Genomic DNA, 14,778 nt, shown 5'->3' with positions numbered 1-14,778 from the left:
AATAGGAACGCGGCTGGCTTGCCGGCGGGCCAATAGGCGTGAGCGCGCCTCGGAGTGTTCTAGAAGGGGCGGGGAGGGAGGCCAGGTCTACCCCGCCCGGCTTGGCCCAGTGCGGCGCGGTGTGGTGCGGTGACTATGGCGGTGAAGAACCTTAACCCCAAGGCGGAGGTGGCCCGCGCCCAGGCAGCGCTAGCGGTTAACATCAGCGCAGCCCGCGGTCTCCAGGATGTGTTGAGGACCAACCTGGGCCCTAAGGGCACCATAAAGATGTGAGGGGACCCCCTGCGCCTCCCTCTGGGGTTTTGGGGGGGGAAGGCTCCTCCGAGCGGCGGTTGGGGCGTGAGGGGAGAGGCAGGGGGAGCCCTGGCGCCACTGCCGCATGGCGAGGGACAAAGGCGGAGGCTGCGCGGCCGGTGGAGCGGGATGAATGGGGGGGGGAGGACGGTGTGGGCCCTGGGGCAGGCACGGGTGCTGGGGCTGGGGCTGGGGCGCTGCTCACCCGCCTTGTGTCGCCCACAGGCTGGTGTCGGCCTCGGGGGACATCAAGCTGACCAAAGATGGCAACGTGCTGCTGCAGGAAATGGTGAGCTGGAGCTCGAGGGGGAGGGAGCCTTGGGTATGGCACTGGGGTGCCTAGGGCTGAGGGGGGACCACGTCCTGCATAGCCGCCGATCCGTGTTTCTGTGGCGTTCGCTGAGGGCTTAGTGCTCCTCGGGGGGAAGATAAAGAAGGGCAGCGTGGTAGGTGTTGAATGAAATTTGTGTGCTAATTTGGCAGGTTAAAAGGAAACGTGAGCTGTTAAAATAATGAAATTGGCGCTTACGTGTCTTCCGTTTTGCTTACAGAAAGCATACTTTGGTGGTGCTTGAGCAGCTTTAAGACAGCAGAGTTTGCCATGGTGTTTAAAACTGGGTGATAGATGCAGCCAATAGCTCTTGCATGTTGAGACAGGAGGTGTATCATGGTATCCACACCATAGGGGTGATGCTACCCTGCTACTCACTGCACTGGGTCTCACATGCTGGGTGTGTCAGGTTGGGCCCATGGTGGGTCCTGGTGCTATTGGGTTGCAGCGTGCCTCCAGCTGAGCAGGGCCTGTTAGTGCCTGTGGAGTATTGCACTCTACTAGCTGTTGTAATTCAGCATGAAGTATTGAAGTTAATGTACACAGTGATCTGGGAGATAGGAAAAACATTGTTAAATCACTTCTTTCATACTGGAGGTAGTACTTCAAAGAAAATAATAATAAAAAGCTGAATGAGAGGATAAATGGTCCCATTGGATTCTGTCTCTCTCTGCTCACCCACCTGGACTTCTGTGTTCAGCTCTGGGGCCCCAATGTAAGAAGCATGCGGACCTGCTTGAACGAGTCCAGAGGAGCCACAGAGATGCTCACAGGCTGGAGGACTTCTGCTATGGGGAAACAGGCTGAGTTGGGCTTGTTTACCCTGCAGAAGAGAAGGCTCTGGGAGACCTTTGAGCAGCTTCCAGTGCCTGAAGGAGTCAAGAAGAAACTTGGAGAGGGGCTTTTTATAAGAGCAAGTAGGGACAGGACAAGGGGGAACAGCTTTAAACAGAGGGGAGGTTTAGATTAGATATTAGGAAGAAGTTCTTCACAGTGAGGGTGCTGAGGCACTAGCACAGGCTGCCCAGAGAAGCTGTGGCTGCCCCATCCCTGGCACTGTTTAAGGCCAGGTTGGACAGGGCTTGGAGCTTCCTGTGGAAGGTGACCCTGCCTGTGGCAGGGGGGTGGAACTGGATGAGCTTTAAGATCCTTTCCAACGCAGGACTCTAGTACAGTTACTGAGCACCAATCTTTTCAGCTGTAGGTACCTTTCTGTAGGTTCATAGGCTCCAACCTGTGTTAAGATACACTTCAGGCAACCATTGGAGATGCTAAGTGATGTGTGTGTTCTCTGTAAGTAACGCAAGGACACATGGTGGTTGTGAAGTCTGGCTGGGCAGGCATGATGCTCAGAACTGGAACACCAAGTGTACTGTTTAGCAGAGCAACTGGCAAGAAACATACTAATTGAATGTTCTTTAGTTTCTTAAGTAAACTGCCAAAGGAATAGCAAACCAGTCAGGGCAGGTACACCACTGATCATGAAGAGATTCCTAAATTAGCTCTAAACGTGCTGGATTTAGTGCCAGCAACAGTCCAGTTGTGATGATGCATCCTTTGCCTAAAGGAGAGAAGGGCTCTGCCAAGCTAATTGGGAGTGGATGACTAGTTTGGCCCTTAGCACTCAGTGTTTTTGTGTATAGATGCATAATCTGAGGGGGGAATTAGTGTTACATGGATAATTCCATCCACTTATTGTCAAAATTATTGGTATTACTTGTTGAAACCTGCAGAATAGACATGAACCATGAAAACATCAACTAGTTCTTAAAGATTTCATTTAGCTGGTTGAAAATTACTTGCTTCCTGTACCCGTGCAGGAAGACTTAAGCTCAGCTTCTTGTTTTTGTTTAGCAAATACAACACCCTACAGCCTCTTTGATAGCAAAAGCAGCAACAGCACAAGATGACATCACTGGAGATGGCACCACTTCAAATGTCTTGATCATTGGTGAGCTCCTAAAGCAGGCAGACCTGTATATCTCTGAGGTATGTATGCAGTATTTCTTTGGTAGGTGGACAAGTTAGATGCTTCATCTGAGACCATTCAGCTTGGTTTTTTTTGACACTTAATACTCTTAAGTCAAACATGAAAGTGAATCTATGTTTTTGCTTTAAAATGAGTGACTTGTTCAAAACTAAACCCACTGGTTATTGATACTATAGCTTTTGATAGGTTTTGTCCGATACCCTGTCTGTGTTATGCAAGTTAAAATGATGCTTCTGTGTTTACAAGGAGATCTTCCCTGATAGTAGGTATTTTAGATGTTGTAGTTACAGAATAGGCATTTGTACTGCACAGTGAACACCCAAGTGTGCTTTGTAGTTCCCTTGGTTTCAATTCTGTGCTAGAAGAATCTGTACTTTTCCTCTGCATTGGAAGGATTTGCATTCCTTTTACATGTATTCAGAAGGACAGTACATTTTCTTGGTTTTGTATGATGTTTTGACATGGAGTGTTGAAACTGCAGGTTCTAGTTCAGGAAAAAGTACTACGTTGTCTTTTGCTGTCTAGTGATTACATTTCTTTCCTTGTTCTAGGGTTTGCACCCTAGAATAGTAGCAGAAGGGTTTGAGTTTGCAAAGGAAAAAGCACTTGAAGTTCTGGAGCAGGTGAAAGTAACCAAGAAAATGGACAGGGAGACCCTCATAGATGTTGCCAGAACATCCCTCCGTACTAAAGTTCATGCAGAGCTTGCTGACATCCTAACGGAGGTAGGTCTGTCTGTGTTTTCTGCCTCTTTTAGTGTGAAGAGGTCTTACAGAGCTGATTCTGACTTGAGTGAAAGGTGGATGGGAAGATGTGAACTTGTACTTCGGAAGACTAATGGTTGTCTTGGGGTTTTTTTAACCCCCTTCCCTCTCTTCCAGGCTATAGTAGATTCTGTTTTGATAATTAGAAAACCAAATGAGCCTATTGACCTCCACATGGTAGAGATTATGGAGATGAAGCACAAATCAGAAACTGACACAACGTAAGTAATAAGTATCTTTGAGCTTCAGTTTAATGATGCCCTGATCTTTGAGTAGTTCTGGGAGTTTTGTTTTCTTTTTAGAAGAGTTTGGATTTTTGAATAGCAAAGAGTAACACTGGCTTAGGCTTTTACACAACTTGAATAAATACTTTTTCTGAGTAATAGTGTCTGTAGTTCCATTATGCTTTAGGCTCATATCTGTCCAAGTACGAAATAGCATTTGATGAATGGAAACTGGATTGTAGTCATCTAGTTGGAAATACCATAGGCATGGATGAATTCTGCACTAGCTTTCCTCAGTAGCTAATGCAGTCAGACACTATGCCAGAATAAATTCCTTTTTCACACTGCCTGGTATGCTTTTTACATGAGTGGGCATGCCTTTGGAAGTGGAATACATGGTTGTTAACTCCCAACACAGGCAGTTTGTATTTGACAGTGCAGCTGGTCAATTTTCTGACTTGCCTGCACTTCCATGAAATATGTGTCTCCTGTATGTGTTTGTTGACACACAAAATGCTTTCTAATCTTCCAGGCTGATTAGGGGGCTGGTTTTGGACCATGGTGCTCGTCATCCTGACATGAAGAAAAGAATCGAAGATGCTTATGTTCTTATTTGCAATGTATCTTTAGAATATGAGAAAACGTAAGTACACAGCAGCAAGGTAAGGAGCAGAAAATGCTCCTATCTTTCAAGACGTGTTTAAGGTGTGCTTAAATAAGAACCTGAAAGACTGCATAGGCTTTTCCACAACAAGGCAGGTAGTGTAGAAGGTGGAGTAGAATAAGTAGTGCTCCTGCTGTCCTCTTTTAGGAAGGGGAAGCTGGTGGCTGAGAAAACACCTTTGAGAGGCAGAGCTTCATAGTGGGTTTTGGTTTCATTATTTCATTGGAGAAAAGAAAGATGGAAGTCCTTCCTTTCTTGGGTATAATTTTATATTCTAAAGAAACGTCTAAATACATAATCTGGAGTTTGCTCATTTTCAAATATGTGCCTTATTTCTTGCAATGGAAAAGCTCTGAACTAGAGACCAGAACAGCTGTATTCTGCATGCTGGTCTGGGGCAGGGGAGTGGCGTGGTTGTTCTATATTGATTTCTTTAAAATGTTGCTGAAAGGACTGATATTTAAGTTTATTTCTGCAGCACAGAGGAGAGGGGTTTTTACTGGTTTTTCATTATCGTTGTGGGATGTTTTCCTTCTTTAGAGAGGTGAGCTCTGGATTCTTCTATAAAAGTGCTGAAGAGAGAGAGAAGCTTGTGAAAGCAGAAAGAAAATTCATTGAAGACAGAGTGAAAAAAATCACAGACTTCAAAAGAAGAGTCTGTGGCAATTCAGATAAAGGATTTATTGTGATCAACCAGAAGGTGAGATGAAGGATATAACTAACTAGAAAAATGAATTTGTAGTGCTGGCTCTCCTGGCCAGCCATGTGCTATTTGACTCCCTTTGTATACCATTCTGCAGACAGAAATAGCTGAATTGAGGCTGATGTACTTTCGCATATATGCATACAGTTCCTATTTGAGAACTTTGAGCCCTGGGGGAGAACTCACTCATTAGTGTCAGATTGAGAGAGGATGTGTTTAGCTTTTTCTTTATCCTGATGGTCACTTCCTTTATTTCTAGGGAATTGACCCAGTTTCCTTGGATGCACTTGCAAAAGAAGGAATAGTTGCTTTGCGGAGAGCTAAAAGGAGGAACATGGAAAGGTCAGTTTCTGTGGAGAGGAGAGGTTAAATAACATGCTTTTCCAAATCTGAGCAGTGAGCCAAGTCTGGTTTGAATCCACTTTTAAAGGACTCGCACTAAAAAGTCCATTTCAATCTCACCAGCTTTTGCTGGTGTTATTTAGGGTAGTTTGTACAAACTGTAGGAATATCAGTTCTGCACGCTGGGTGATGCAGGAATTGCAGCTGACTCTTCGCATCTAGATACCTGTAGAGGAGACTTAATTCTACACACTTATTTTTGTGAAGAGCTCTTTTCATGAACAGAAGCAAACTGCTCCAAGCAGTGTGGTGTTCTGCATGCTGAAGTACTGCTGTTACATTAGTGACTTCAGACAGTGCTTAACACAAAGCAAGTGCTAAGCTGTACACATTCTTTCTCAGATTGACCCTTGCATGTGGTGGTACTGCCATGAATTGCTTGGACGATCTCACTGTTGACTGTCTGGGACATGCAGGGCTTGTCTATGAATATACATTGGTGAGTATGACACAGCTTTCAGCTGAAGGCAGGTTAATAGAATCACAGAATCATAGAATAGTTAGGGTTGGAAAGGAAGGACCTTAAGATCATCCAGTTCCAACCCCCCTGCCATGGGCAGGGACACCTTGCTCTAAACCGTATTACCCAAGGCCTCGTCCAACCTAGCCTTGAACACTGCCAGGGATGGAGCATTCACAACCTCCATGGGCAACCCATTCCAGTGCCTCAGCACCCTAACAGGAAAGAATTTCCTCCTTATATCCAATCTAAACTTCCCCTGTTTAAGTTTGAACCTGTTACCCCTTGTCCTATCACTGCAGTCCCTAATGAAGAGTCTACACCCAGCATCCCTATAGGCCCCCTTCAGATACTGGAAGGCTGCTATGAGGTCTCCACGCAGCCTTCTCCAGGCTGAACAGCCCCAACTTTCTCAGCCTGTCTTCATATGGGAGGTGCTCCAGTCTCCTGATCATCCTCATGGCCTCCTCTGGACTTGTTCCAACAGTTCCATGTCCTTTGTATGTTGAGGACACCAGAACTGCACACAATACTCCAAGCAAGGTCTCACAAAAGCAGAGTAGAGGGGCAGGATCACCTCCTTTGACCTGCTGGTCACGCTCCTTTTGATGCAGCCCAGGATACGGTTGGTTTCTGGGTTGCGAACGCACACTGAAGCCGACTCATGTTCATTTTTCTCATCGATCAATGAATAGGTTGAATACACCTAATTTGGTGCCACCTTTTCTTTTGTCTTGATAGATCTGTGCATGGAGTTTTCTTAAGTGTTTTAACAGCTTTAGTGGGATGGGGATAGAGGCTGGTGGCATTTCACATCCCAATGTCCCACTTGTGTGTGAACATCTACCTGGATGTTTGCTCTTGCTGTATTTTCCTGTTATTTGCATGTTACGCTTTTAGTATCTGTAAAGTTGAGAAAACAGAAATAAGGTTCTCGTGCTTCTCATCACTTTCTGGAATGCTTTGAGTGCAGAACTGAATCTGAAAGTGTTCAATTTTTCTGACTAGGTGTATACATTGAGCAAATAATGACATGAGTATGTAACCCTATGGTTTTTCACAGGGTGAAGAGAAATACACCTTTATTGAGAAATGTGACAACCCCCGCTCTGTCACCCTGTTGATCAGGGGACCAAATAAGCATACACTCACACAGATCAAGGATGCAGTAAGAGATGGGCTGCGTGCTGTTAAAAATGCTATTGAGGATGGTAAGGCTCTGCTCTGTTCAGGGATATTAAGGATCTTCTGTTGAAACCTTGAAATCAGTGATTTTTATATTGGTTTCATTGGTATCTCATGCAGTCAGACACCAAGCTCAGTGTATTTCAGTGTGAAGTGCTTCCAGTTAACCATTACTGTTCTTATCCTTTGTATTTACAAGTAGTTAACTGTGTAAGTATTCACCTGATCAGACAAAAGCTGCCTTTCAAAAGATAAAGAGGTCAAACTACACTGATAATTAGCTGCTTAAACTGGGATAGGTGCTGATTGTGAAGTGTCACTGTCAAGTTTTCCCTTGCAGGATGTGTGGTTCCAGGAGCAGGTGCCCTAGAAGTGGCAGTAGCTAGTGCTCTTCTTAAGCATAAACCTAATGTAAAAGGAAGAGTCCAGCTTGGAGTTCAGGCTTTTGCTGATGCTCTGCTCATCATTCCTAAGGTACGAGGAACTCTGAATAAAGCGGCTTTAAAGCATGCCAAGACCCATTGCTTTGCCTGCTGGAGGTCTCTTTTAATTAACATGAACTAATGTCTCTGTTCTCTTGCAGGTTCTCGCTCAGAACGCTGGTTATGATCCCCAGGAAACGCTAGTGAAGGTTCAGACAGAGCATGCAGAGTCAGGGCAGCTCACTGGGGTTGATCTGAACACTGGTAAGAGCTGCCTCAGTGCTCTAGTAGGAACTTGTCATGGCTGAGCTGCAGGAAGAACAAAGTTGCTCTGAGTGCAGACAGCTATCCCTCTTTCCATAAATAGCTCTGCAGGTTTCCTGGTGCTTCAGGCTTGGTGCACTGGGGTACTTCATTGCATTCTGTTAAGCTCCTTGTGAACCGTAACACTGTGTTGAACGTACCAGTATCACATGTTAAACAGTGGAAAGTCTTTGAATTCTATGAGTCGATTATTTAAAGACCATTGTACTTTTGCAGGTGAGCCAATGGTCGCTGCAGTAGCTGGAATCTGGGATAACTACAATGTCAAAAAGCAACTGCTTCATTCATGGTAAATATTAACCCTGTTTTAACTTCAAATAGTTACATTTTATTTGATCACTGCAATTGATAATGTGGAATGGAGCCCTCCTTTGTAGGGGAGGCTGTCTGGAAAGGCAGAAATGAAGCTGAATTGTTTTTGAACTCTGTCAAGTGGCTCTTCTAACACTATTTGTTCTATGTCTAGCACGGAGATCGCTAGCAACATTCTCTTGGTGGATGAGATCATGCGCGCTGGACTCTCTTCTCTTAAAGGCTGACTTGGATCTGTTGTTGCGGGTGGTGGTCAGCTCCAGAAGTGCCCCGTGGAACGTTTGTAAGGAATCCACCCAAAGATGCGGTTTCCTTGGCTGTGGTGGATTGTCCCAGCAACAGAAGCTCCTCTGCTGTCACAAGCAGCCCCTCTTTGGTAAACATGTGGCCAGTCAAAATAATAGCAACTTGATCAGACATTTGGCTCTAAAACTCAGTTATTTATTTTTCATTTCACTGATGTGTACAACTGAAGTTGCTTTTCTTTCTACCCAATAAACTGTTATGTTCTGCGCTTTAGCCTCTTGCTTATTTAAAACTTCACCTCCCTTGGGCCAAGGTTGGGAACATTCTGGTTCCAGTGGGCTGCAGGCCTTGACCTGTGCTGTCTGGCTCTCAAGGACAGTGTTGAAACCAGTAAATTTCCACTACATGGGTTGTGTACATTTGACTTCATCTGCATCTATGGATGCATTCCCAGCATCCAGCCTGCGATCATCTCTACAGTGGCTAATTCTCTCAGTGCCTTTCTCTCTTGTGGTCCAGTTGGCCAAATGACTCAAAACATCATCCTTGTACAAAAACCTTTCTTTCACAGCTGCCAAAAAGCCTGCAGCACCTGGGCTTCCCAGGTGGTCTCCTATCCAAGTACTAACTGAACCTGACCCTGCGTAGGTTCCATGAGCCTCAGGGTGGTTTACACTATAGGCAAAACAGAAAAAGAGGCTCTGCTGCTGGGGGAGCCTGGGCTCAGAGCTGGAGTATGCTCTTATGTTGTAAAACTGGGTTGCATTGATCACTTCATAGCTTTGTACTTCCTTACAAATGGAACTGAGCCATTTAACTTGTTTGGAGGAGTGGTGAAAGAGCCAGTGTGTGTCATCAGCCTTGTTACGACGTGGTGCTTGTTTTTTTAATACTGCTGCATTAAATATTAATGGATAGCTAGGGCTATGAACTGGCTTAGGGCAGAGCTGCAGCTCCAGCTCAAGCCTGTGCAGGCAAGCTGCTGGGGTAAAAGGGAGGAGTGGGTTCCTACCCTCCTAAATGATCTTTCTTAATCCCCGTTGTGCTTTGTTAGCAGCCAGGCTTCCCTGCTCACGTGCGGCTGCTATAGCACCATAAAAGCATCCTTAAATAACAACCACTAACCCTAACCCCTCTCACACCCCTTCAGCCGGTGGCTCAGGATGGCGGTGACTCTCGGTGCCCCCAGCACCAGGCAGGGTGTCAGTACCCGCTGCTCACACCCAACCACGCGGTCCCTATCCCGGAACTCCCGCCGTGCAGAAGGTCCCGGAAGCGCCTCCCGACACCCGCAGCTCTTCCGTGTCATTGCGGTTGGAGGCCGGGGTGATGGCCGCTGCGGCGCTGGCGCTGCTGGCGTGCGGCTGTGTGCTGCGCGGTGAGCCCGGGGAGCACAGCGCTCCGTTAACGGGGCTGCCGGGATGATTGCACCCGGTTGGAGCCATTCCCTGCCCCGAGGCACACGGGAGATGTGGCTTGAAGCGTTCTAAAGCTGGTTATCAAACACAAGCCGTAGTTGCTAACATACCCCTACAGTTATGTACGTAGGAGATAACCCGATCTCCAGTACATCAAGGGACTTTACTGCGAATACTCCTTACTGTCCTGTGTGCTCGTGTTCAATGAAAGTTCTTACACCGAGTTTCTTCCCTTCTCAGCGTTTGCCCAGGATGCCAGCATGGTGCAGCTGCCTGGTGGGAAGTTCCAGATGGGATCCAGCTCCCTGGAGAAGAGGAATGAAGAGGGGCCCGTCAGGGAGGTGACAGTGAAGCCGTTTGCTGTTGATAAATACCCCGTCACAAACAGGGATTTCAGGTAAGGGTGAAGGGTTGGGGAGGTTTGGCTCTGTGTGGGTTACAGTGGTAGCCTGGAGGGTGCTAGGTCATCTGGGGCTGGTTCCCAGGTCTGAGAGCCAGCCCTGGGATGCTGCCATTAGGACAAAAGAATGTGTCAGTAATAAATCATCTCTAGGGGTACAAGCTGAAGCATCTTACCAGTATAGCTCACAAAAATGCTTCCTTTCCCCCTCTTTTTCTCCTTTTCTTCTTCTTTTCCTTTGCTTCTTCTTTAACTTTTCTCCTTCTCCCTCTCTTCTTCTTATCCCTTTTCTTTTTTCTTTTCCCTTTTTTCTTTTCCCTTCCTTTTTTCTTTTCCCTTTCTCTTTTCTTCTTCCTTGCAAACGCACTTCTGTGTGTGTGTGTGTGTTCTTACATACAGGGCTGTGCTGCTTCAGATCGCATGTTCCTATAGGTTCCATTTCCATTCTCAAACACCAGATCACTCCACGTATTTTACAGGAGCCCTTGTATAGAGCACTAATAAATGCACTGAGGGAAATGCCTTTATTTGCCTGGCTGAGTCCTTGTTGCTTAAGAAGAGGCAGTGCTTCCACACACCACTGACTACCCAGCAACACTCAGTAATGGCTGTTAGTGCAACTTAGGCAGTGAGGAAGTAAATGGGGTAGAAGCAGGGTGAGATTATTCAGCAGCATGTGACATATGTTTTTGCAGTGTAGGGCTGCTTCACTAACAGCAGCTGTGGGTTTAGTGGCCTTTAAGGGATTTTTGGTCTGTGAAATCATTATCTTTTATGGAAGAGCAGAGTGCGGGGTGAGTTTGCCCTCATGGGTAACAGAAACCCCTGTCACATCTGGGAACAGATGAAATTGGGCTGCTTTATCTGTTCAGTCTGTATCAAACTGGCCTGAGCTGTGCTGGGGAGGAGCTGGGATGCTCTGCAGATGGGATGTCTCTAGGTTGGGTATGTTTTGCCTTGCTCTGATCTTGCTGCGTCTTTGGTGATGTGACTCTTGGAGAACTCTCCCCCAGCCACCTGAGTGTGTTGTGTTTGTGCCAGGGAGTTTGTTAGAGAAAAGAAGTACAAAACAGAAGCAGAAGCGTTTGGCTGGAGCTTTGTCTTTGAGGATTTCGTATCTGAAGAGCTGAAGAAAAAGGTCACCCAAAAACTAGAGGTAAACCTAAACCCTGTGGGGATGGGTTTCAGTGATGGGGATGGAGGTGGGATTCCTGACCTCTCTGGTTTAAATGGAATAAAACCACAGGAGGAGACACACTTGCTGGTATTGCTCTTCCACTGACTAGCAGCTGCCGCTCAGTGCAGAGCCTGGCCATTCTCAGTGGTTTGTCTTTAGGTTTGGGTTGGTTTGCTTCTGAACCTAACAGCAGGGTTGAGCCTGAGGAGATTTATAGTGCTGCTGTGTTCACATCCTCTCCAAACACTGTCAGATTGGGCTCATGATTTGCTCCAGGGAGCTGGGAGAAAAGAGCATTTCAAAGTACTATATTAACCAAACCTTGAAATAGAAACCGTAACCAGCTTGGGCTTCTTCATCTGGTTTCCCTTTTGAAAGCAGACACCTCTGTTGGAAAGCATGATCAAAATGCCTGTGATAACCCAGCTCCAATGGCAGTATTTAACCATTTCCAGGCTAAACCCCGTGCTCTTGTTAACATCCACACTGTGGGGTGGTGGTCACCAGCTCAGCTCTCATCCGGTGTCATTTCTTTTCCCAGTCTGCCCCTTGGTGGCTGCCCATTGAGAAGGCATTTTGGCGACAAGTAAGTAAAGACCTGGGGTGCTGAGTCCTCTCTGTGCTGGGAGCATGCATGTGTTAGTGTGTGCTGAACCTTGCTGGCCAAAGCCAGGGAAACAGTAGCATCTCTGGGTGCTGCATGTTCCCTGCCCTGTTCTGTCCTTTGTTCCCTTTTGAATTGAAAAATGTATAAACTCAATTAAAATCTGTTTGATGCAATTCTTATCAGCCCTCAGGTCCTGGCTCCAGCATAAAGGACAGGCTGGATTACCCGGTGCTGCATGTGAGCTGGAATGATGCGCAAGCATACTGTGCCTGGAAAGGGAAGAGGCTCCTGGCAGAGGAGGAGTGGGAATTTGCTGCCAGGGGAGGACTGGAGCGTATGTACCCCAGGCTCTGTTCCCAAACTGAGGCACTGAGCAGTGTTCATTGTGTCAGATCTAAACCTCCATCAGGGGATGCTTCCGGAGGTTAATCTGTGGGGCTGAACCCCCTCTTTTGGCCTGGGAGTCAAACTGTTATTATGAAAGAAATGGTTTATATATGGTCTTAATGTATGTTCCTAAACAAAGGAATGGGGCAAGGAGTGAGCCACCTGCCCCCACACACTGAGGGTGGCGTAAAGCAGCGACTGGGATTGCTTGAGGGGATCACAGGACTCCCTGATGTGAGTGATGGTTTGTGAATGGGAAGCTGTTGCTGATTCCCATCTCTCCTTGGCACTGTCTGTAGGGATGACACTGACAAGTCCCATCCAGAAAACCTTTCTCTGTGTCCAGAGCTGAGCAGGAGAGGATGGACATGAAAGCCTGGTTAAAAACAGGCTGATAGAGATGTTGGCCTGGCACAGGGTAACGTGTGGCTCTTCCTCCTTGCAGAAAGGGTGTATCCCTGGGGAAACAAGTTTCAGCCAAACCGTACAAATCTGTGGCAGGTAAGAGCTTTAAAATCATCCCATCTACACTGAGCTCATCTGAGGGGGGTGTTTGAAGTGGCTGGATAGTCCTGGGAAGCAATGCAGAGTACCGGAATTGAGCTCCGGATGGGTTATCCAAAATCATAGAATCATAGAATAGTTAGGGTTGGAAAGGACCTTAAGATCATCGAGTTCCACCCCCCTGCCATGGGCAGGGACACCTCACACTAAACCATATTACCCAAGGCCTCATCCAACCTGGCCTTGAACACTGCCAGGGATGGAGCATTCACAACCTCCCTGGGCAACCCATTCCAGTGCCTCACCACCGTAACAGGAAAGAATTTCCTCCTTATATCCAATCTAAACTTCCCCTGTTTCAAGTTTTAACCCATTACCCCGTGTCCTATCACTACAGTCCCTAATGAAGAGTCCATTGGAGGGGGCAGGCTCAGCCCAGCTTCCCTGGAAAACCAGGATTCCAGCTTCCAAAAATCCATACACAGATTTGTTTGGAAAGGGGGTTGTCTTGGGAGAAGCTGAGTGATCTCTCTCAGCCAGAAATGCTGTGTAGTGGTAATTTGCAATGGAGAGTTACTTCTATGGTTCAGGTGTAACACAGTTCTGCCAAGAGTGGGGGCAATGGTGGTCTTTGGAATGATCTCTCTTCCCACAGGGAGATTTCCCAAGGATCGACACGGCTGAAGATGGTTATCACGGCGTCTCACCGGTGACAGCATTCCCTCCTCAGAACAGCTATGGTACAGAACAGGCATCCCTGGTTTGGGGAATGGCTTCTGCTTCCTAAATTAACTCTGCTGACAAAATCCTGTAGTTGTGGCAGTTTCGGGTATGAAGTGGGGTCACATCAGCATCTTGATAGAGTAACCAAGCCCAGCAGAAGCAGTGATGGTTGTTACCGAGGCTGGAAGACAGGCACCAAGTCATGCCCTGCTTCTGACTAAAGTCAGTTATTTTGCACCTCAGTGTGATTTACCTGCGAATCACAAGCACATTGGTTTGAGGGCAGCAGATGTCCTCACACAGATGGGACACGTCAAAAGTCCAGTTGTAACTTGGGACCAGTTTGAAGTACAGTGAAGAGCTGCTGGTTCCCAGTCTCACCATTAACCTGTGCTCTTGCAGCAATGATGTGCGTGATTCCATACACCAGAGGGCTTTTTCAGCCCATACAGATGTGCTCTCACAATTCAAACCCTCCCATGTCTCACTCAGGGCTCTATGACCTGCTGGGGAACACCTGGGAGTGGACCGCATCCGAGTACCTGGCTCCGGGGCTGGCATCAAGGCAGCGCGCTCAGAACATGTGGGTCCTGAGAGGTGCCTCCTGGATTGACACCGCCGATGGGTCCGCAAACCATAAAGCTCATGTCACTACCAGGTAGGTCTGGGCAGTGTCCCAGGATGGAAGCGTTCACTAGGAAGGATCCCTGATTTCCGTCTCTTCTTTTTCCCTGGGAGAATGGGGAACACACCAGACTCAGCCTCTGACAACCTCAGCTTCCGATGCGCTGCCGATGTTCCGCCTCTCATGGCCAAGGAAAGCTGGACCAAACCTGAGCTCTGAGCAGGTCACTCAGGAAGAGCTGAGGGCATTTTCTCCTGTGGAGATGAACAGCAACCCCCAGCAGTCGCTTTTGTTAAACCCCAGTTTAAAACATTAAATACTTCCAGCTAGAACTGTTTTCCGCACCGGGATACTGGGGCACCAGGGGGGATTGGGAATGGCAGGCCGGGTGCTTCATCTGTAACATCCCTGTGGTTTGGTTGATATTACAGCTCTCCTTTTGGTGTCCATTCTAAGCGAGCTGAGGGGTGCATGTGTGCAGGACCAGGGTTTGCTCTGACCTGCATTTCCACCATGGACATGGGGCTGTCCTGAGGGGCTGCTGATGGGGTAAAGCAGTGGGGGGCACATCTCTGGAAGGGGGACTTGTACATCAGTCCCCATCTCAGGAATTCCT

At 47.3% G+C, this 14,778-nt stretch overlaps 2 protein-coding genes and 2 non-coding genes across 4 annotated transcripts; all 4 read left to right on the top strand.

The window, feature by feature from the left end:
* The first annotated feature begins 77 nt into the window (after positions 1–77).
* On the top strand, positions 78–8,594 carry CCT6A (chaperonin containing TCP1 subunit 6A). Its single transcript, XM_061369066.1, has 14 exons — positions 78–269; positions 520–583; positions 2,480–2,614; positions 3,167–3,340; positions 3,497–3,600; positions 4,136–4,246; positions 4,808–4,967; positions 5,230–5,312; positions 5,715–5,811; positions 6,896–7,043; positions 7,358–7,491; positions 7,601–7,703; positions 7,980–8,052; positions 8,230–8,594. The coding sequence occupies exons 1-14, from the start codon at positions 136–138 to the stop codon at positions 8,300–8,302; spliced, it is 1,593 nt and encodes a 530-aa protein (XP_061225050.1). The 5' UTR covers positions 78–135; the 3' UTR covers positions 8,303–8,594.
* LOC133220847 (small nucleolar RNA SNORA22) lies at positions 2,920–3,051 on the top strand. The gene has a single exon (XR_009727793.1). It is a non-coding gene; the product is annotated as a small nucleolar RNA SNORA22 (small nucleolar RNA).
* LOC133220841 (small nucleolar RNA SNORA15) lies at positions 3,869–4,000 on the top strand. Its single transcript, XR_009727792.1, has one exon. It is a non-coding gene; the product is annotated as a small nucleolar RNA SNORA15 (small nucleolar RNA).
* A 1,028-nt stretch (positions 8,595–9,622) lies between the features above and the next one.
* SUMF2 (sulfatase modifying factor 2) lies at positions 9,623–14,494 on the top strand. The gene is made up of 9 exons (XM_061369008.1): positions 9,623–9,699; positions 9,980–10,136; positions 11,181–11,295; positions 11,858–11,902; positions 12,107–12,257; positions 12,756–12,811; positions 13,470–13,554; positions 14,030–14,195; positions 14,276–14,494. Exons 1-9 carry the CDS (start codon positions 9,651–9,653, stop codon positions 14,379–14,381), a joined length of 930 nt encoding a protein of 309 aa, XP_061224992.1. The 5' UTR covers positions 9,623–9,650; the 3' UTR covers positions 14,382–14,494.
* Positions 14,495–14,778: the final 284 nt, after the last annotated feature.

Source organism: Neopsephotus bourkii, unplaced genomic scaffold, assembly GCF_033783945.1.
Source record: "Neopsephotus bourkii isolate Nb327-2 ecotype Australia unplaced genomic scaffold, CSIRO-AGI_Nbou_v1 NB_140, whole genome shotgun sequence".
Taxonomy (NCBI): Eukaryota; Metazoa; Chordata; class Aves; order Psittaciformes; family Psittacidae; genus Neopsephotus; species Neopsephotus bourkii.
The sequence above is the reverse complement of the archived record's forward strand: the minus strand, read 5'-3'. Positions and strand labels throughout refer to the sequence as shown.